This window comes from Nomascus leucogenys, chromosome 5 (assembly GCF_006542625.1).
Source record: "Nomascus leucogenys isolate Asia chromosome 5, Asia_NLE_v1, whole genome shotgun sequence".
Lineage (NCBI taxonomy): Eukaryota > Metazoa > Chordata > Mammalia > Primates > Hylobatidae > Nomascus > Nomascus leucogenys.
Window position 1 is genome coordinate 128,643,814 of NC_044385.1, and position 23,648 is coordinate 128,667,461.

Consider the following 23,648-nt stretch of genomic DNA (forward strand, 5'->3'; position numbering starts at 1 on the left):
GTGTTAACAAGTCTACCTCTTCTAAAGTTTGAGGCCAACTTTGTTTACTTATCTAATGAGTAAACAAGTTAGAAAGGTAAAGCAACTCATCTCACATAATTGTACTTTTTCTCTGGCAATGTAACTGAAAAGAAAATATTTTTTGCTATCATAAAACAAAAGGTTTATCTTTAAGAGAAAAACTGCCATATTCCTTAAGAAAATAAACCAAGAGCCTCCAAAGTTTTCACTGGAAAGCCAGCTAGGTTTCTGAAAGCCTTATTCAAGCCTCCAGAGATTCATCTTCCCCGTTAGGTAGCTCACTAACGATGGCTTCAAAAGAGAGAATAGTGAGTGAGGCTCTGAATTTAATACTCTCTGAATTTAACACTCTGGTTTAAGCAAAGGTAAATGTCCCTTTTCTTAATTTCTCAGAGCACAGCCAAGGCAAGGCTGAAATCTTAAATGGAAGATAACCAAATATTTGGATATAATACAAAGGAAGTAAACATAGAATGTCATGGAACTGAATCATCTGGCATATAGTTTACCTGTTTTCAGTTTAAAGTTCAGCACGAGTGCCTCCCTATTCAGCTCTAACCTGCCCCAAATGCCCAATTATATCTAGCAACTTAAATATCCAAACCCAAGAAATGTATGAAACAGAGCATGAAATCCCTTTTGCTATCTAGTTAACTCCCAGTTTCAGGGTTCAAGTTCATGGCTGCAACTTTCCTCAGATGATTGACCCTGAGAATGTCTAGCTACTTCAGGAGAAGCTCTACCTACTTATGATGACGGGGCTTTAATCTACTGAATCAGGTATTTTCCTAACAAAGCACAGAGAGCTGCAGCAGGAGAGGCTGGTCTGCTACAACTTTAGATGACATTCAAATCAAGGAATGTTTACGTTTTGCAAGAGATATTTAATAAGGAAACCAGAATAAATTTAAATACAAGAAGTGTAATTTACATCTCACAGTGAATCCTGACTTTCATTACATTTAACTTTAAAACTAAGTAGACAAATTAAAAGTAAATATAGCACCATATTGTCAGTGTATTGATGAAATGCCTTTGCTTTGAAAAATAAACACAGATAAAGAGTCAGAACAATTTTAATCAAAGATAAATATAGATGCTCCTCAACTTATAATGGGGTTATGTCCCAATAAACCTATTGTAAACTGAAAATATTGTAAGTCAAAAATCCATTTAATACACCTAACCTACTAATCATCTTACCTTAGCCCAGTCTACCTTAAACATGTTCAGAACACATATTAGCCTACAGTTGGGCAAAATCATCTAACACAAAGCCTATTTTATAATGAAGTGTTGAATATCTTATGCAATTTATTGAATATTGTACTTAAAGTAAAAAACAGGATGGTTGTATGGGCAGTCTGAATGCGTATTGCTTTCATACCATTGTAAAGTTGAGTAACAGTAAGTCAAACCATTCTAAGTCAGAAACCACCTGTACATAAAAATTGTTCACTCCATTATCTACAAATAGTCTAAGTGTTTGCTGCGGTCTAAATGTCTGCATTCCCCCAAAATTAATATGTTGAAACCCAATCTTCAATGCAATTAATATTAAGAGGTGGAGGCTTTAGGAAATGATTAGGTCATGAGGGCTCTCCCCTCAGGAATGGGACTGGTGCCTTTGTAAGAGAGGCTCAAGGGAGATTGTTCTTCCCTTCTGCCATGTGAGGATGCAGGAAGTAGGCACCATCTTTGAAGCAGAGAGCGAGCCCTCACCAGACACTGAATTTGCTGGTGCATTGATCGTGGACTTTTCAGTCTCCAGAAACATGAGAAATTAATAAATACGCAGTCTAAGGAATTTTGTTATAGCAGCCGAAATGGGCTAAAACATGTTCTAGTTTCAGGAGGATATTAACTTCTTGAAAGTGCTTATATGTTTCACAAGAGTATTAATTTTTTTAAAGTTCTAAACTAAGCTACAGTAAAAGTAGATATGCATTGTTAACAAAAATGTTTACAGTATCCCTATTATTGTTTCACGTAATATACAATAACTTATTTCTTTGAAACAACAGGACATTTTTAGATTGTTCTTTGGTAAAACAAATTAAGAATGGTAAAAAGGTATTTTGGTTATATGTCAATTCAAAATGAGATTTACATGTCCCATGAGATTACCAACAAATGTTCCTTGAAAAATTAGATGTCTACAGGCATAAGAATGAAGTTAGACCCCTACCTCACAACATCTACTAAATTAAGTCAAAATAGATCACAGACCTATATAAGGGCTAAAACTCTCACAGAAAAACTTAAGACCAAAGCTTTATGATCTTGGGTTAGGAAATGATTTCTTAGGTATGATACCAACTATGTAAGTGACAAAAGAATAAACACATAAACTAGACTTCAACAAAATTAAGAACCTTGTGCTTTAGAGGACACCATTAAGAAAGTGAAAAGAAAATCCACAGAATGGGATAAAATACTTCTAAATCATAGACTTTATAAGAAACTTGTATCTAGAATACAAAAAGAGCTCTTACAACTCAAAAATAAAAAGACAACCCTATTAAAAATGGGCAAATAATTTGAGTAGACATTTCTCCAAAGATATACAATTGGTCAGTAAGCACCTAAAAGATGCTCAACCTCATTAGTCATTAGAGAAATGCAAATCAGATCCACAATGACATACTTCACATCCACCAAAATTACTACTATCAAAAAAACAGATCATAACAAGTGTTGACAAAGATACGGAGAAATTAGAACCCTCATACATTGCTAGAGTGAATGTAAAATGTGCAACTGTTTTGATAAACATTTGGTAGTCACTCAAAATGTTAAACATAGATTATCATCTGACCTAGTAATTCCATTGCTAGTTACATACTCAAAAGAATTGAAACATATGTCCATGTAAAAATGTATACATAAATGTTCATAGCTGCATTATTTATAGTAGTAAAATAATGAAAACAACCCAAATGTCCATCAACTGAAGAATGAATTTTAAAAAGGGGTATATCCACACAGTGGAATACTACACAATAATGAAACAAAATGAAATATTGATACATGCTTGAACCTTGAAAACATTATTCTAAATAAAAGAAGCCAGATATTGAATGATTCCATTCATATGAAATATCTAGAATAAGCAAATTCATAAGACATAGAAAGCATATCAGTGGTTGCCAGGGGATAGGGAATGGGGAAATAGAGAGCTACTGCTAATAGGTATGGGATTTCTTTTTTAAGCTGATTAAAATATTCTAGAATTGGATGGTGGTAATGGTTGCACAACTATGTGAATATACTAAAAACTATTGAATTGTATACTTTAAAAGGGTAAATTTTATGGTATATGAATTATATTTCAATAAAGCTGTTATAAAAGTGAGATTCATAACTCAATCTGGGCTTAAGAAATGCAATTACGACTATAATTGAATTGTTATCACCAATTATTTTAGATGTCTTACATAACAAAAAAGTTCTTTGAAGTTGTTTTATTATTCATTAGACAAATATGTTTATTTGTGGTCAAGTAAGCATATTTAAAGAGAAAAAATGCACAAAAGCCCTAAAAGCACTGTCAATCAGCTTTGTTGGACAATAAACCAATTTCCAGTCATAACCTACTTAATAGAAGTAATAGCTATTACTATTTTCATCATATTACTATCTTTTCAACTTAAAAATGTACCCAACTTATCAAATGCTATCTAAGGACAGCCGTGTACTCTTCATTCTGTTTGGAAATATTCCAGTCCAAATCTATTTCTAATCTGGTCCAATGAGTAGAATCTCCTGCCATGACTGGCAGTGACAAGGAAAGAAAGGGAATGGGAGAAAAAAGGGGAATGAGGATGGATCCGTTTATTCCTCCACCTCTATCCATCACTGCTTTAGCTCCAGGATTGATCATCCCCAGCAACTCTTCATCTTTATCCAACTTTCCAGTGCCCTCTAACCCCCTTGGAAAGATTAAGATCCTGTCTGATTCATGTATAATCCATGGGGCCAAGCACACTGTCCTTCACGTAGAAGGAATTCAGGAAGGGTTGGGTGTTGAATCAACTATCTGAAATGGGATACCACACATTAAAAATGTTACAAAACATTTTAATATCTTTTTTTAAAAGGTGACCAACTCTTATATGTTAAAATCTAATATCAGTTCTCAGTCATGGTGTTCCATCACTCACATGCCATGATCAGACGCAAGATGTTATTCAAGTAACTTGTTAATAATAAAAAAGTTCCAATGTTTTTCAATGTTTGCTTTTTCTATAATCAAAGTGTATTCAAAACTATTTTTCTAGTAGCGTTTTTGTTACATGATTTATTTTTTGAGATGTAGCAAAAACGGGAAGTTAAAACTTGTGGGTAGGAAAAAATATTTATAAAACTGCATTAGACATGATAATATTATCTATCATGTGCGGCAAATTAAAAAATGGCTGCAAATCTGTCTCTTGTATTACACGACAAAGAACTACTAAAGGTATATTTGGGAGGTACAAAGGATATTCTTGATAAGGTGAAACTCTCAGATTTCACATAACATTATGTCTACTGGAAGGCAAATCAACTCAAATTCCTACCCCTCATTTATGTATACTTGTCATTCTTGGTACTCACCACACTCTCTCATGCCCCTAGAAATGTTTAAGGTTTACTGTTTTCTCTTTCTTGAACAATTACCTTGTGCCTTTCCTACCCGACTAATCCTCAATCATTCTTTGTGACTCAGTCAGAATTTTATGCCCTGCAGGAAGCCTGCCATGCCCTCCTCTTGAGCCCTATAGCATCAGAGCCACAAAAATGAAAGATTATTCAATGATATTACTGTACCCTACAATATTAATCAGAAAAAAAACTGTTAAATGTTACCCTTACAGATACACGCCACAGTCTACATATTTTATTTACTGTTTTATTAAACCATCGCTTCTGATCAACTTGGAGATCAGCTCTCAAAGTCATCACAAGTTGATTAATTTTTAAGGAAGTCTTGGAATCAAAACCTTTGAATCTCCTCCCTGCTTACAAAGTATCTAAAGGAAAACTAAAAACAAACAAAATAAACAAAAAATAATGCAGGACAGCACCTACACCAGATTTTTTCACCTTTTGTTCTTTTAGATAAAAGATTAATAAGGAGATATGAAAGAGTCATAGCAGTCCTTAGGAGACTATAAGGTAAAAGTATTGGCAACTATTGTCAAGTATGTCTAACCATATACAGTAGAAATCAATGATATACGATATGTTAAAACTCCTGCAATGACCATATGGAGACAGCAGCCAACAGAACTATTCAGAACATTTTTCGTTTCCTCCCTGTGAAGTTTTGAATACCCTAAAGACTTATTGACTACATATTTTTTCTTCTGCATCTTATTTTCTGCCTTTCTTCTAATACCTGCTAGTATACAGAAAAATAATGGTATCAGACAACCCTGAACCTATAGAAGAACCTATACAGTAACTTAAATATACCACACGTTTGGAGATTCCAACGCTTACTTCTAAATTATCTATGTGGCTTACTTACTTGTGAGAAGAAGTCAGTAACAGCTGGTTATACTGTACCAATAAATAAATACCAATAACCAAGATGCCTGACTAGTAAACCTGATGCAGGAAACAAACATACTTAAAAATGTCTTGTTCTTCAATTACATCCTATTCTGTAGATCTCAGCATCTAAATTTTAATTTAAAATAATCTCAACAAAAGCTACTTGAAAGCCATGAAATGAACTGTTGTGGATATGAAATACCATTTTTTATTTTCAAAATCACAAATTTAAAACACAAAAAGTTATTTTTGTACTGAACCCACTTCTAAGCTATTTATTTCTGTCTTCAAATTACTATTAATATCAATCGTTTCTGAGTAGCTCTCTTGGGTGAAAGATTCTAATGGCCAACAGATGGGGTAAGTTCACAAACACTTAGAATTTTGTCCCAAGCTAAATGTCTGGCATACATACACACCCATAAATACATTCAACTTGCTTTGTATTTGCCTTTAAAATTGGGAAAACTCAAACCAAAATTTAACCTGTGAAGTACTGTGTTAAAGCAATACTTCACTATTTAGCAGTTTAAAATACAGCAATTTTGCCATAATGTAATATAGCATTTAGGAAATAAATATGATGTGTTTTACCCGAACGTCACTTTTACACGATTTTTGAAGTTCCTTGAACTTACACTGGCATATTTATTAACAGTACTAACTCCTATTATTTTCCTTAATTTTCTTGTAATTCTAAAGGGGAGAGAGATAAGAATAGCTCCCAACAAAATATACAGTAATTTTTTTTTTTTTTTTTTGAAACGGAGTCTTGCTGTCTCCCAGGCTGGACTGCAGTGGAGCAATCTCAGCTCACTGAAACCTCTGCCTCCTGGGTTCAAGCGATTCTCCTGCCTCAGCTTCCCCAGTGGCTGGGATTATAGGCGTGTGCCACCAAGCCAGGCTAATTTTTATGTCTTTAGTAGAGATGGGGTTTGCCATGTTGGCCAGGCTGGTCTCAAACCCGTGACCTCAAGTGATCTGCCCGCCTCAGCCTCCCAAAGTGCTGGGATTACAGGCGTGAACCATCGCGCCTGGCCCCTACAATAATATTTAAAAGTATTTCTACCAATTATAAATTTGAAAGGATACATAAAAAATGGTCAAAGATTTGTCTTACATTAACTGTAACACTAAAAGGAAAAGGCATAGTCAGGCAAAAACTGTTATCAAGATATGCAGACATAATGCTTCCTTCTGCTTTCAATAATAAAAGTGAGAGTAAGGTTGTAAGACACAGAGTGAACTGAATGACCCTAACTTCCTTTCCTCAGGCTCTCACAAATACAAGTTAGTTGGCACCAGAAAGGCTGGGTAGGAAACTGTGCACATTTCCATATGACACAGGTTGGTTCGTTACTCCGAAGTGGCACCTTTACATGGAAAGGGTGTACATTTTACTTTTTCATTCAAAGTTATGTTCACACAAAATTCAAGCCTTTTATTTAATGCTGCAGGAGTTAGTACTGTGCAGCTGTCTATTGCATTCACACTCATTTGCGAAAAGTTTGATGAAATCACTACTCACTCACCCACTAAAATGACAGAATTCAGGTTTGTGCTGCCAATTTGCTCCCACCACAGTATGTCTACTACTGCTATCACCACCTAAAATGGACCCCTTCCCCTTCTTGTATGAACCATGCTTGTGGCCCTATAAATACCAGTCTTATAAACTATGATTTCTAATAAGGATCCTAGTTCTAAATCAAAGAAATTGCAACTGCCGAGAATAAGGCATTATTAGTTACATTTTTATACAATTTGAATTAGCCATTAAGAATTTAGTTGCTCTCATTTTCACAAAAGTTACCTTCCTTAAAATACCACTTTATAAATTTTGTGTCATTCTTAAGCATTCAAACATCCAGGAGACAGATACTGACCCCTTGAAACACAATTCAAATTTTAGAAAAGAGTAAGGAAAGCAAAAATTATTTCTAAAAGTTGTGCTTTTAGCCAACTGTTCTTTAATGCATATCTCCTCTAAGCAATGATCATAAAGGTTACTAAAACATATGATCAATACTAGAGCCACAGCAGCATAGTGGAATTCTTACAGAAAAAATTATGGTCCAAACTGGTAAAAAAAAAAAAAAAATTCCTTATATCCAAATAGCCTATGACATTTTTAGTCCTTAGTTGCAGGGCTTTACTAGAAAACATCATCATTTATTTTTATATTTTTAAACTTTTATTTTAGGTTCAGGGGTGCATGTGCAGGTTTGTTACGTAGGTAAATAGTGTATCACAGGGGTTTGGCGTACAGATTATTTTCTCATCCAAGTAATAAGCATAGTACCCAGTAGGTAGTTTTTTTTTTGTTTGGTTTTTTGGGAGTTTTGGGGTTTTTTTGAGATGGACTCTTGCTCTGTCACCAGGCTGGAGTGCAGTGGCACAACCTCGGCTCACTGCAACCTCTGCGTCCCGGGTTCAAGCGATTCTCCTGCCTCAGCCTCCTGTGTAGCTGGGACTACAGGCGCGCACTACCATGCCCGGCTAATTTTTGTATTTTTAGTAGAGACGGGGTTTCACCATGTTGGCCAGAATGGTCTCGATCTCTTGACCTCACGATCTGCACGCCTCAGCCTCTCAAAGTGCTGAGAATACAGGCATAAGCCACCGTGCCCAGCCCATAGGCAGTTTTTTGATCCTCAAATCCTCATCCTCCTCCCTTTCTCCACTCTCAAGTAGTCCCAGGGGTCTGTTGTTCCCTTCTTTGTGTCCATGTGTACTCAGTGTAGAAAACATCATTTTGCAGGGAAATAAAATGCTGCTAAGAAGAGTATGTCAATACTACAAAGTTGTTCAGTATATCTTGAAGAAAGTAGTCAAAGCCATTCTCCCCTTATTTAGAAAGCCAGTAACGTCATCAGGGCTATCAAAGTGACTTTAAATTACATAAGAAAATTAAAACTGCAAAGTAGGCTCAAGTTGTATAGAAAGATGTACAATGTATGCTCAGACAACTATCAACTACATGTAACAACATAAATGTACCTGCTAACTAGATTTCCTATCTCACATTCTCAACAAACCATCTATGACTTCCAAGAGTCGATGGAGGCCACTTTCCCATGAGGCACCACAGTCCACAGTGACTCCACGTCTCTCATTTACACCTTCTGTTTCACTCATCCTTCCAGGTTCCAAGAAAGCAGTGCCCTTCCTGGCCCACAATTTCACAACGTATGCCTTCAATTCATCCCTTCCTCATTACTGAGCAATTTCTCTCCTGCTCATATTACATACCCAGAACCATCCTTTCATCCAAGCTCCTGTTTCCCATTTCGAACTAACAGAAGGACATTTTCATTTTATTGCTTTCTTAATACAAAAATCCCTCCTTCCTCCTAGTACTGCCCCTCCCCACAATCAGTTACACACATCCATTATAATTGAGCAATTCTCAATCATGTCATTTCTCTTTTTGGAAAAGTTCCCTAGTTCACTAATTTTCACCACATCCCAGCTAACTCCTCCACAAGGCTTTTGGACCCCAAAATATGATTTCACTAATCCTCTAAAATACGATTCCATTAACTTTCCATAAATCCCAATCATGCACCTTTCACTCTATCCATAAATAATCCCAGCCTTTGACTTTCATTCACATTACTCCTCTTGCCAAGAATATGCTTATCTCTCCTACCAATAGAAACACACATTCAAGAGTAACTTAGGTCATGCTTCTCTAAAAGATTTCCCCTTCTTCCCCTTCTTCCCCTTTCATCCTAGATGAGTTTTCTAGCAGAATTCTTTCTCATATCTAGTATTCTCCATACATTTAGTTTTATTACTTGTGGGTCAAAGACCAAACCTTTATACAATGTTTTAAATCTCCCCCAGTAACTAACATGTAATGTTAACATATCACATATTAGTTACTTAATAAATGCAGATAAGTTTATCATATAGGATTGTATACTATCTTCTCAAAACTTCATGATCGATTTTAAGATAATTTCCAAATAACAGTTATTTTTCTAAAGAGTAAATACATCAATAGAGCAGTAAGCATGGCCGTGCCAAGAGAAATAGAAAAGGAAGAAAGAGTTACCTTGCAGAAAGAGATTTAAATAAGAATTTTCTCATGGCATTACTGCACGTCTTCTAACAGCTTTTGTACCAGACTGTCCTTGCAAAAATATTTGCATAACAAACCACCTTGTCATCAAGAGATGGTGCCTCCCTCCAGGTTAGAGGACAGATTTGTTTCCTGACCAGGATAATAAAGATAACACCTCCCTGCAGAGAAAGATTAGGCAGCTTTGCTAGAAGCCCCTTAAAAGATTGGGAATTTCCTGATATGGCTGCATATCAGACCACTGAGCAATGACACAAATCGGCTGTGAGCAAGCATCCACCTGAGATACTCAGCATTGCCCCTGAAAGGATTTTGGGACATACAGGGAACTGACAAACACATGAAGCTCATGCTGTCTGCTATGCTCTGAGTAATAAAATCCCCTGTCTCTGACCCAGGAGTCCCCTGTCTTCTGCCAGCATCATGTAACTGCGGCAGACTAGCAAGCTGGGTAAACTGTGAGACGCTTGGTAGTTCCTGAAATTTTTAGATGTTAGGAGTTTCTGGTTTAAAAAATAAAACAGAAGCTACCACGTTGAATTCTCCATGTCTAACGTGCAATGTCATATCCCAGAAACAATACGTTGAATAAAAAAGGCAAACTCAAAAGTGTGAAGACTTCATGATTTAAGGATATGAAGTTCTACTATAGGTCAAACTAAGGGGAGAGAAATCAGAATGGCGGTTGCTTCTCAGAGGAGAGATGGGTAGGAACAGAATGGAAATAAGAAAAATTTTGTGGGGGGCGGTGATAGGAATATTCCATATCTTACCTAGGGTAGTGTTTACAATGATGCACACAACTGTTAGAATACATCAGGCCATAAAGTTAAGACTGTGCATTTTAATGTATATAAATTATATCTCACTAAGAAAGCATTAAAAATTCTAGATAGCTAAACAGTGAATACATCACAGTCCCTTTTAGTTTCAGGACAGAATAATTCACAAAAACATTAGGAGAAATACTGATCACTTTCACAAGCATTCTGTTCAACATCCTTTCTAGAGCAGTAGCTGCAATTTAGGGATTTAAGAGTATGTATTCTGGAGTCAGATTATTTGGTTTTGGTTTTATACTCAGATCTTTCAGTTACTAGCTAGGTACTCTCCAGTAACTTCCTTAATCTTTTCATGCTTGGGCTTCATAATTTTTAACAGAAGTATAAAAGAATTTCCTATCTGTGATTTTAAAGATGAAATTAGATAGTATAGGTAGAGTGCCTAGTATATAGAAGCATTCTCTAAAGATTAGTTGTTATCAATCAATAACAACACAGGACTCAAAATAATTCAGAACATTTCTGTTACAGCAAAAGAGTAACATAATTTTAAAAATCTAGTAAGTGTAATATACATTCGTTAATGGGAAAACTAGGTGGGATATTTACAATGCCCTAAAAGTCACTTAATTATATAATCAAATAATGCAATAGATCCACATCACAGTTCTTGTACATGTTAATTTGAAGTACAGAAAGAAAAAACTTAAGCCAAATAAACATCACTTTGGGTAAATGTTTCAAGTTCAGACAGATGTTTCTCATTTACTCTCAGACAACTATTTTATTATTTTGGGTCTATTTTCCTAATGTAATGAATGTAAAAGAGGTAAATCCAATTGAATACTAATCCTGATCTTGCCTGAAGAGTAAGTTGATGACAAAATTTTTGAAAAACACGACTAAAAAATATGTAAAAGGACAAAATCTAGAATCGGATAGTACAAATACAGGGAGAAGGAGACAAAGGGATGAAATATCAGTGCTGGAAAAGCACTTTGCTACAACAAAGGGCAAGGGGTCTGACAAAGCTGGGCAGACTTTATGGCTGCATATCAGACCACATACTATCTATAGCATTCATGTCACAGTTAGTATCCCCCATACAGAGTCACATCTGCCACACATGTACCAGAATGGCCTCAGCACTGTGTTGTTTACAATTATTCCCAACATTTTAAAAGGAAACTAGAAAAGAGATAATAATAAGCACTAATGATGTAAAATTTTTATCCTATATCAAATTTCTTAACTTCATCATTAAAATATCTCTAACATTTAGTATTGATCTCATTAAAAGTATTTACAGTGTTTAACAGTCATTATTATTTGTCTGAGATGTGAGGTATTTTATGTTACTTAATTGTCATGTGAGTTGAAAAAATTTTTAAAGGTACAAGAAAAAATAATCAAGTTAATGGAAAACATCACTTCTCAGGAAACAAATCAAGTCATTTAGCAATGAAGGAGGAAAGAGCATATTATGTTACTGCTTTCAATTTGTCCCAACAATAAAATGCTAAGGCCAAATGATGGTTACTACCGAGTGCTTACGTAGAAAACTGACTCAGGTCTCCTAGCAGACAGGGTCCTTTCTTTGCTTAAAAGTTACAACACCTAGTATACAGCAGCAATACGACTAAAGAAGATGAGTTTCAGACTACAAATAAGTGGCTGTTGAAACAAAAAGGACTACAATTATGAGATATGATTTTTCTTTTAGTCTTTAAGCCTCCTTATGTTCATATTTCTTATTTTTTAAAGTACCATATTATACCATGTGCTCCACACAGAAAGTGGAAAGAACAGGTATTACAATGCCTCCCAAGCTACACCTTTAAGATAAGGTTACCACACACTTTAGTGATCCACTATAATTGTGCAGACAACAAAATGCTACAGGAGGAAAAAAAGGCATTTTAATTACAACTACATTCATTCCTATCTAAAAAGGCAGGTGCGCACACTTACATATGTAAATTCAATAAAGTTCATACTTCCTTCTCTTTTCTTGCCAGACCTGAAGAGTTCATCTGAAAACTTGGCTTTTAATTGCACTACTTGACTCCTCGAACTAAACAAAGTATTGTGTCCATAAAAACATCTGCTATTGACAAAGAATTGTATATGATCATTTAAAAAAAATCATTTTGGCTTATCTTTATTGTAAAGCATTTTTTCCCAGTCCTAAGGATTTTTGGGTTTGAAATCAAGATGAACTTTTCATCCCACAGCAACTCTCCCAGAACTGTCCATTTAAATTTTAATTTAGAAAGAGAAGCTTGTCTAAGTCTCCTACTTGCTGTTAAAAGCTACCTCGGCCCCTCAATGTAACAGTCGGAAGAGAGCCAACCATGTCTCAAGAAGATGGAAGTGTTCTGTTGGCAAATGGCCAGAAGACTAGCTCACCAGAACTGTCCAAATCAAAAACCTGTAATCAGAAAATTCCAGACGACTCCTTCAACTTCCTTCCCAAATTCAAACTGGCCACTAAGATGGATGGACTTCACTTCCTCTCTAGTGCCTGTCACTGCCTTATTCTGGACCTCTCACCACTGCTCACTGCTCTTTCTCCCTGGTCTTTCCACCTTCAACCTTGCCCAACCCAGAGCTGTTTTCCACGCTGTAGTCATAATGGTTGTCTAAAGGGTAGATATGATCATGACACAGAAGAGAGCTCACGATCTGTGCCTCACTACCTTGCCACCCCACTCACTACCTGCCACTCCCTAGAAACACCCTCTATTTCTCAGTTGTACTTGATATTCTCGGTCTGCACCACAATCTTTGACGCCCCCAAAGCTTAAAGTATGCTTCTTTCTCTTCCTTGACAGCCTAACCAGTGCCTTTCCCACGTGGCTAACTCTCAGTCATTCTTCATGACTCAGTCTGAGTTTTATTCCCTCCAGAAACCTTTCCATGCCCCTCTTCCTTGGCCCTATAGCACCTTCGTCCACCTACACAGAACTGTTCACCACATCATAATTGATCCTGTCTTTTGTCTTTCCTGCCAATTCCTTGAAGGAAGAACTCTTCTTCATCCCTGTATCTCCAGCATCAACAGTTCAAACACAGCAGCACTTTTTAAGTGTTTACTAAGTTTTGTTTTTTGTTTTTTTTTTGAGATTGTAGTTGCTGAAAAAGTGATAAAAAGCATGCGGACCTAAAAGAAATACTTCATAAATTTCAGAGTTGTAATAAACTCTGAAAATAATCTTTTTCAACTTCTTAATTTACAAATGAGGTTTATAAAAAAGATTTAAAAGATTTTTCCCAATAGCATGGATATGAGAGAAGGAAAAATAACCTAGTGAAGACACCCTCCCCTACCCCGAAAATCTTAAAACTCTCTAAAGAAAAGGTATCTGGGGAATATAATACATAAATGGAATGCCATCTATTTCAGCACCAACCACACAATTCTATGAAGCGCATGAGGAGCTCTTCCTAGTGTCACCAGTAAAATACGTGTTTCTTCACCCAAGGCTCAAAGCTTCTACCTGTGTTTGTGCCTACAATTCCAAAACTGGCTCTTGGAACAGTCGCTTCCTCCACTGGGAAGGAGTTGCCACACCTGTAAAAGGAACAGGTTGTTTGTGATCGCTAAGGTCGGCCTCTATCTCTGATAGTCCCTGAATTTAGAGTACAATTTAAATATATAGTTAACATAGTCCGGGAGAGATACAGGGAAGGGGTGAGGGAAGTTTACTTACAATCAGGACTGGGTGTGAACGCTATAGGAACCTAGAATATTAGAGCTGGGGCTGATCTGGGATTATTCTAATCAATATCCTTCTTGTAGTAGCCGAGGGGACTGAAGCCCAGAAAACTTCAGGACCCGCCCAGGGTCTCCCAGTAGCTAGTGGGGAAGCTGAGACCAGAATTTGGCTCGTTCTCTCCCAGTCCTGAGCTTGGGCAGAATCACCAGCAACGCCAGCTCCTTTCCCTTTCTTCAGATCGGTCTCGGGTCCAGAGCTGGCGCTAGCTAGCGCGAGGCCAGACCGGGAGGGCCGAGGCAGCCACCTGTGGCTTTCCCATCCCTCAGGTCTAGCAGTGCACATGGGGTGCCCCCGCGTCAACGCCGGAGGAGTGACCTGCAAACCCGCGCCCCGCGGGTGGCAGAGCCGACCGCTCACTGCCCAGTCCCCGGCCACCACGGAAGAGCGAAGATCTCGGCTGGGGCAGGGGCCCTAGCCCCGACCCGCGCGCCTAGTCTCTCCGGCCGGCGGCTTCCGGCCGCCATGGTTTCCATAGCAACAACAGCACTAGCTGCCGGGTCCCAGAGACGCCCTAGGGTCAGAGGTCATCTCCGTGGCAACGGAAACTTCCCGCTCTACGGCGGCTCCAACGGGCCGCTTCCACCGCATTGCGTAGCGGAGCCCCCGGCGAGCCGAGGCTGGGAGAGCGGTGATGGCCGGTCCCCGTGAGCAGAGGGCAGCGGCGGCGGGACCGGGGACTCTGGGCCAACGGGTAAAGCCAGGAGGAAGCCCGTGCCTGGCCCGTTGGGCTCCTTCCTCTTCAGAGCCGAAGCAGTCCACACTCGGAACCCAGCTTCAGCCGGATTACCGAGGGGTTCTACGCCTGGAGGCAGAGCTGCAGCGTGGGCCCGCTCGCGGCTTCGCAGAAAACAAATAATGACACACTTCTCTGGAAGCCCGGGGCCTGGGCCCAGAGCCGTGGCTTGTGCAAACTTTCTGGTCCCTGACACCAACTCCCCGCCTCTCAGCCCGAGGCCACAGCGGCCCAGCGCCCTGCACCTTTTAAAGTGGCTCCAAAAAGGAGGAAGCCAAATAGATCAGGGTGGTGGGCGCGAGTGCAGGGAGCTGCGAAATTGGAAGATGACTGCTTTTCAAACTGCCAAAGAACAAAATACTAAGCGAGAAACTCCGTCCAAAGCAACTGGAACTCGAGGTTCTTTAGTAATGAGCCTTCCAGTTACCATCTTCAGAGAAAGGAGCTCAAAAGAGGAAGTTTATTCTTTGCGGAATGTCTTCCTTGTTAAGAAGAAAATTAAAGATTAAAAAAGAAAATGAAGGGTCTGGCAACTATGAACCTAATGGTGCCCTAACGTTTGCTATTCTAAGGCCGAGAATGCCAGATGGGGAGAACGCCATGAGCTTTTGAGCTTGTATATTTTGCGAGAGGCTCGAGTGTGAACAGTAGACTACAGGCCTTGAGACTGAGAAGGAAGCTGTAAAATGTGGGCCAAGGGAATGTCTGCAGGACCGGGTTTCAGAGCACCCTATCGTGGCTGATAAAGAGCCACTAACAGCTTTTTTCTTTAAATTATTTAGTAGCCAACTTCTTGGTTGGCCCTTTGGGGAAGGAGTAAGCATTAAGCGAATTTAACCAAGTAAAATGTATCATCCTGCCCATTGTAGTCCCATAGTTCAGTATCCTAGAGATACCTATTTTTCACTATTTTATTAAAGGGTATTGAAAACCTACCCTGTGTCGCGAACGGAATTTTTGTCAAGAGACAATGACGAAGGCAGTGGTGCCCAGCAGTTGTTGGGTGACTTTCTTACATGATGTTACCAGATTAATCAAGCAAGAACTTCACTGTTCCCTATAAAACATGTCTGCAACATTCCTCCTTCACGTTTAGGAAGTCCCTAAGAATCCCTCCTTTTGTTCCCTTCCCTTCATCATCCTACCTTTTACATTCTGACCAAAGTAAAAAAAAAATAGTGGCAGCTAGAGAACTACGCAGGGAAAACATCAGGACAGAGTTGGTCTTGATATAAAAGAGCTATTGCATCTCTAGAGGTATACGGGGAACTGAGAAGTCTCCCTCGGAAAACTCCATGCCCTTCAGTACCTGGGTTCAACACATAACTAAACCTTGTACCTGGCACTCAAGTCTTAAGGAACATCGCACAGACTATGGCACTGAGCAGGCGGATGTGTAAATAGGTGTTTCCCTGTCCCACAGTCCCTCCTGGAGGTAATACTGAGTTGGGCTCAAAGGTTTTATTAAAAATATAGGCACAGTGCAATGACTTGTTTAACACTGAATAGAAGAGCTCCTGTTAGACTGTTCAAACATCCCGACTGTTTCCCCTTAAGGCAAAAGAAACTATTTTGAATAAATGCTTCCATTTTGAGACATCTACGTGGTATTTATAGAAGGCGTATGAGTCAATTTGAGTGAGGTATGATGCCAAAATGTGCAAAGGAGTGAAAACATTGGTTGTTGTCCTTGTTACCATATGTATAAAAACACTTCACAAAAGTCTCCAATGTTTGTGTTGCTAAAACATGGAAGACTGGGTTCGAACATTTTAAAGGAATGGTTCATTGTAGGAAATGTGAAGTATAGTATAGAATTAGCTTTAGCACCTTCAGAAAGTAATGCATCATTTGAACAAATTTTCTCAGTTATGGATGCTGTCTAAGATGAGAACAAGTTGTACAGCCAAAGTCATCTTCATTGTTAAAACTAAGTTTAGATTATCATGCATTGAATTTTACACTTATTAACTGGGATATACATTTCTAAAAAGAAAAATCTGCTCTCCCAACAAGGCAGTACTGGGAAGCCTACCTAAAATGCCATCCTTTCGTTCATGCAGTGGCACCGCTCTACAAAACCCATTTTGTTACCTCAGTAACTAAAGCTTCCTGGATGGAGTCCAAGGCCAACTCATACTACATTGAATCCCACTCTAAAGCCAAGCATGTTAGAAGAAGCAGTTTACATCTATTTGGTGTTCCAGCCATGCAATCTGAATTTGATGTTTTCATTTGAAATATACTCAGTGTTTAGACATGCAGAGGTTGCGGCCCATTTGTGGCTCACCCAGCTCTACTGGAACCTAGGATGAGTCGGTAGGCTGAGAAGGAGGAGGAGTAAAAAGTGCTCACTCTTCTTCCCTCTCTTCCTATTTTCTCACTTCCAAACACCATCACAGCCCTAGATGTAAAGCAAGTAGCTTTAAAAAATAACGTATATTTAAATGAGTAACAGTGGCATACCAGGTGTTTTGGCACCTAAAACAGCTTAGTGAAAGGCAAAAGCAGAGCTGAAAGGCAGCCAGACAAGTAGGAAATAGAAAGTGATAATGGGTCCTACCAAGCCCTGCATGTTCCATCTCAAAGTTACATGACAGAGCGGGAGACTGAATTCAGAAAAAGAGAATTGATGGAATGTTCTCAGTGTGCTGTGCAGAACTAGGTCTAGGGCGTCTGCTTCGTACTAACACTGGGCACTGACATTTGTACTCAATAAAATCCTCTTAGATTATGATTTATCTTAAAATCTGTGTTTTCCAAAATCCTACCAAGCCATGGAAGTTTGGGGATATCCTGTGTGTGGTTGAGTGGGTATATCTATTTGAGGGTCTGTGGCTTCCTTCGCTTGTTTTACATTATGTGCCTGAAGAGACAGCAATGACATGACCTTAGTATTTCTGTTTATTGTGGATTTTCTTTTTTCAACCACACTTGTTTCCTTAGTACCCTTGGCTTAAAGTGCAGTGACCTAGATTATTTCCAGAGCGGGCCTATTATATACATTGGTCAATCCAAACTATCATACTGGTTTAAAGAAACCTATGAAGCCTCCTTCAGGCAAAATAAATGCCTTGGACTTAGTATTCCCTATTTAATGATTTGCCTAAAATACAGTCACCTTGCATGACTCCTACAGTGAAAGTTGAAGCAGGTAACATTTATTCTAAATGCATAGCTATTGCTCTGCTAGGAAAGTAGGACATTTAAGAATGTGTGTGTGTGTGTGTGTGTGTGTGTGTGTTCTCTAATAAAAGTTGTTTGACTCGTGTTTTTATGAAGATAGCAAATTTACTTTATATCCAGGACGTTTAAGCTATTGGAATTTATTTTAAAAAGCATATATTGTGCAAACACATTTTTCATGTTCTCTTCCAGTTAAATTTTACATAAAACAAGCCCAAAACACTATTTAATGAATGCCTCTTATTTAAGTATTAATAATGAGCTAATCAGTAACTTTTGGGTAGATGAATAACTTTGTCCTTAAATTCGTGACTCTATTTTCTGCTTATTTTCACACCAATTTGATTATATAGCAGTGCTCTGAAATTCCACGAACGCTTGACCAAAGTACCTACACTTGTTGACAATTTAACGAATTGGAAATAATCAGTAAATTATTTCATAACTTCCAAAGATGTAGGAAGGAAAATTAACCTATTATTTATCTCTGAAATAATAATAGGTGCTTTACACCAAATTCACTGGTATTTGGCAGTATTCTCCCAAGTTTCTTAGTTTGAAACCAGTTAATTGTTCTCTTTTTAAATTTAAGATAACATAATAGGGAGTAGTCAATCTGTTCCTTTTGGTTGTAACAGTTAAAAGAATTTTAGTGTTTGTTTCATTTTAATTACCCAATTAACTTTTTAGTTCTACTGCTATTTTGGGATCAAAAACCTGCAAAAGATTTTAGGCTTTATGTTAATAGCAGGAGAATGGAACTCACCAAGTACAATACCGAAAGGGAATGGCTTGGCACGGGTTTGATTCAAGTTTAACAGGCTAAAACTTTTAGAAGGTAAGATAAATAATGTGGCACATTAATGTCCCATTTAAATATATATATTATATATGTATAATATATAACATATATTTTATATATAATATATAACATATATATATATATACTAAATGCTCCAACTCCCTGGTTGGAACTCATATCCCTGGTTATCTAAGACTAAATTATCCTATTAGAATAGTTGGTAATATTCTTAGATACACTTTGAGTTAGCCCATCAATTCATACCCAAATACTTTAGCATTCCTGAGCTGCAAAATGAATTGTTCTAAAAATAAATTGTCATTTGTTCGACAGTTTCCAAAAATGCCTTGGAAGGGGGAAAAAACTATTCCAGAGAGATGAAAGTGGGTGGGATTCAGGAAGTGTAATAAAAAGATTGTGCATTGTGTATAGGGAGAAATTTAGTGTTTCCGGTAAAATTGTTTACAAAAAAATTATAAAGACCTACAAAGAAACTGACTGTTCTGTGCTAAATTATTTCCCACTCTCCAGTACTATGGAAGGACTGACTTCAAGGTCCCTAAGACAAATGGTCACATCTAAATAAAAAATGTTTTTGCACTATTCCTTTCTCAGAAGAGAGTTAAATCTTTTCACAGAAAGACACAAGAAAGGTTCAAAAGACCACTATTTTTTACAGTGTAAAGCAGTCACCCCTTCCCTTCCCACTGCAGCCCTTGGCCTTTCTCACTTTGAGAAGTCTTGCAAAAAGGGTCTTCATGTTAGGCTGTGAGATAGTGTTGCAGATGTAAGTTGGTTTTGTATGAACCAAGCATCAGCAAGTTTTAGGTTTGATGTCGGGGGCTTGGAGTACATCCTGGTGTACACTTCATAGCTGAATTAGACATGCGGGTGGGAAGGTGACAACACTGTTTTCCCCTTGGGCAATTCTCAGGTTGGTGTGTCGTTTCAGAGTTGCTAAACGCTGAGGAGTTAAGAAGAGAGAAGGGTAAAAGGACGGAGGAGGAGGAAACAGAGGGGGTGAATAGAAAGGGTGTAAGAACTAGAACACAGGGAGGAGGACTCAGGGCAGAGCCCAGAGCCCACTGCAGCACCGAGTCCACGGAGCAGCCAGAGGCTACTACCAGAGCCTCAACTGCCACCCCAAAGTACCAGCTGGGGGCAACCTTCTCCGCCCCAGCATAGGAGCCTCTGCCCTTTTAGACTGTCTAACAACTCGCAGTTTCTCCTTTGCTGCAGGAATGGTGGCCGCAAACGGTCTCAGCCTCCACACCCACCGCCTCCGTCCCCGCCCACCCACACTTCCTCCTCCTCTGCCTCGCGCTGCACCCGCAGGCGGCAGCCCCCTCGGAGCGCGCCACCCCAGCTACGTTGCATTGGCAAGGTTCGGAGGCTGGAGGGCAGCAGCCACTTGCTGCCCCAGTCGCTGGGGCTCTGGGTGCCAGTGCGGCCCCCGGCAGAGTCAGGGTGTCAGGGAGGCAGTGGAGAGCCATAATCTACTGCACCGCAGTGCCAGCGTCAGGAGCTTCCGGAGGCCGGGCTGCCACTGCGGGACGGCCGATCTCCCCGCTCCCTCCTTCAGACACAACCCCAGACAAAATCAGCCGGCCCCGAGTCCCTCCCCACCCTGAACGGAGCTAGGGGATGCCACACACTCCCGGCTGCCAGAGTGAGCGGTTCCGGGAAAGGCTGCGCCCAGCCTCCTCGCCAGCGCCGCCGCCACCACCATGCAGCCCTCCAGCCTGCCTCCCCTGGGTTGCTCGCCCACAGCTCCGCGGCCGCCCCCAGTCGCCTCAGACTGAGACGCGGGGACGGGAACCCCTGGGATCCGACTCCCCAAATCAGATGCATTTGCATTTCTTATGTAATGTACTGCAAGTTCCCTTGTTGGAGCCCTTTGGAATCGGGGCGCATGATCACCAGTAGGCTTAAAAGCAGGAACTCACGGCCTGGCTCATCCCCACCCCCGGCCCTGTGGGACCCCGACGCAGGGCTTTGACACCGCTTTCTAAAGAGGGGGGACTTAAATTACAAATATTAGAGGGGCTGGGCTTGTCCTCTCAGTCTGGGGTTCCCTCCAGGCGCAAGCCTTGCTCAAGTATTCCCAGTGGCAGGATGTGTCAGAGGCACACAGGGGGAATGAGTTAATGCTCGGGCACCCGGAGCTGGACGGGGGAGGGACGCGGGGGCTGACGGAGGAGCGGGGCCGCGAGGGAGGGGGCCTCTTTTACTTTGGTAAAGGTGATCGTGGTGGCGAATATTGTGCAAGCTAATCAGAAAGTCTAGAGCAGGTTCTCGGAACCCAGCTACGTCCCCCGAACCTGCTGCAGAAGTTAAGGGGAGCTCGCGGTTCTTTTTCCTGGCAACTACCGAAGCTTCAGCTGCCTGGGGCACAACCTTAAGCCATAGCCCTTCACTATTCCACCAAACATAGGCAACCAAATACATTAAAAAACAAAAAGTTTCCTCCTCCCTCCTAGTGATGGATTGTGTCACAGCCAAGAGATGCCGATAATGGTTTTGGGGTTCGTAGACGCCGATCCAGCTGTTACTTGTTTATTCATGCAACACCTCTATATGCAACACTGTCCTGGTTCCTGGTATGTTTCCCTTGCCTTCCTGCATAGCAGAACTGCAGATCTAGCTCGATGAGCAACAGACAGGTTATTATGAGGAAAAACATAACATGATGCATGTTTTGCTTACCAGTTGGGTTCTTGTTTTTCTTAAGACTCTTGCCACAAAGACACTGCAGCATATGCGTTCCTTTGCTGAAAATGTTCCAAAGAAACCACATTGATTTGGGCGAAAAGCAATCCAGCAGCTTAGACACCCTGAGAAAGAAGAGATCCTTGTGGTTGCATAATAATAATTTGAAATCAGTTCTCCTGAAGAGGGGCACCGGTTTTACCATAGGAAAAACGATAATATTCCGGATCTTCTCCCAGTTTTTTCCCCTCACGTGGTATATTTCTTTGAGACTTCTCAGTGATTGTTTTTTTTCGGCCAGGGTGAATGATTTATCCCCCCTCGATCACCACCGGATTATTACCAAAGGGTTGGAGAAAAAATCCTTTTTCAGCATGAAGCCAAACAAAAAAGCAAAGAGATCCCAACTGAGATCAAAACTAATCAGGGAGAACAGTAATGCACAAAAGATCCCCAAAGAGAAAACCATAGCCTTTTTACTTGATCGCTATGAGGATGGGTGGATCTGCAGAAGGCAAAGCAGGATTCATCTTACTGAGAGAAGACTGCCATTGTGTAGCCCCTAGGAGAGAAGGAAAAAAAAAAGAGGAAAGAAAGAAAGAAAAAAGAAAAAAAAAAAAAAAAAAACACCACCACACACACTCACACACCAATACCACCTCCGAGATTGAGTCTGACAGCCGAAGACAGAGCCTCCCTTCTCCCAGTGTCGATTTTTTTTTATAATCAATCGCCAGTGCTCAGTGGGATCGGTTTGAACCTGCAGTTCTCAATCACCACGAAGAAAAGATGCAAATTTAGGTGCCCCCTCCCCTTGTCAGTCTTGTAGTAGGTAGAGAGCGCCACAAATCCCCTTCCTCCTTCCTCTCACTCTTCCAGTTTCCAACAACCGTGAGCATGAGGAAAATCTCCCCTCCGGATTCCTCGCCCAGCCTCGGATGTGAGTTACAGGCATTAGAGGGAGGAGGAGGAGGAGTTGAAGTTTGCATTGAAAAGACTGGCTTTCCATGACGTAGCCACGTGCTTTCAGACCCGTCACCAGTGAGATGCTTCAACCAGCCCAGGGAGGGCAGTGTCACTGCAGTCTCTCTGCTAGGGCCCCTCCTGAAGTCTCCCCACCCGCCAGCTCCAGCCCCGGCCCCAAACCCAGACCCAATGCGCGACCCTCTCCCTCCTCCGCCAAGTGCCAGTCGGCCTGCCGTTTGCTCTTGGAGCCAATCTAACAGCCTTCTGTTAAAAGTGAATTTTGAAAAGTAAAAATTAAAAATTATAATGAGCAAACCTTAGAAAATGCATGTTGGGAGGTTGGAGGTGGGGGGGAAATAAAGAGAAAAAGGGGTTTAATACTTCTCCACCCAGCCAAAATTAGTTCCACCTTCACATTTTCAAAAGCAGCATATAATGCACCTAAAACATTAAGGAAAACTCAAGTTCCTTTAATTCTTATTATCGGACTCCTACTTAAGGGGCTGTTGGAAAAATGTAAACTAGATATATAACAGATATTACTAGAAACCGCCTCTTAAAAGGACAACCACTAAAATCTAGGTGGCAAACTGTACTTTTGTGGGGAGGGTCATGTATACATGAGAAAATGTATGCCTTTTATAGACAACACGTTACCTTTAAATAATTGTGCAGAAAGTCCCTGCTTAAATCATGCCCTAATTCTTTGCATGTTTCTGCACTCATTAATTGAGCTAACATTAAATTCACCCTCATTTACTTCTCATCTGCACATCTCACCTACACTAATCCAACCTAACAAAACAGGCAAATTTTCTATTTTCATCAGGATATAACCCAGCTTCCAACTTGCCCAGAAAAATCAGAAGATTTCAGACCAAGCTGTTATTTTATTTTATTCTCCTTGGAGGAAAATACAATGTGCAAAGTAATACAAACAATTACAAAAAATAATATAACAAACTCCAGTGTACCCGCTACTCAAAATTAACTTAAAAATTAGCGTTTCATCATATTTTTGAGATAAGGATTTTAGAGAAGT

General features: G+C 39.9%; 1 protein-coding gene and 1 long non-coding RNA gene across 4 annotated transcripts in view; one reads left to right on the forward strand and one right to left on the reverse strand.

Moving 5' to 3' along the window:
- Positions 1-22,642, reverse strand: part of FGF14 (fibroblast growth factor 14) — a 686,118-nt gene extending 663,476 nt beyond the window's left edge. Inside the window, exons 1-2 of one of the 3 annotated variants that reach the window (XM_030813657.1) lie at positions 21,638-22,642; positions 13,932-14,005 (exon numbers count right to left, since the gene is read on the reverse strand). Coding sequence is in view for 1 of the 3 variants with exons in the window: in XM_003270153.4 (XP_003270201.1) it covers positions 21,638-21,845 (208 nt within the window). In the remaining 2 variants the exon portion in view is untranslated. Of the gene's footprint in view, positions 1-13,931; positions 14,006-14,525; positions 14,541-21,637 lie in introns of those variants that run through there. The other 2 variants (XM_030813659.1, XM_003270153.4) reach the window with 2 other exon arrangements.
- On the forward strand, positions 14,572-15,879 carry LOC115835212. Its single transcript, XR_004030205.1, has one exon. It is a non-coding gene; the product is annotated as an uncharacterized LOC115835212 (long non-coding RNA).
- Positions 22,643-23,648: the final 1,006 nt, after the last annotated feature.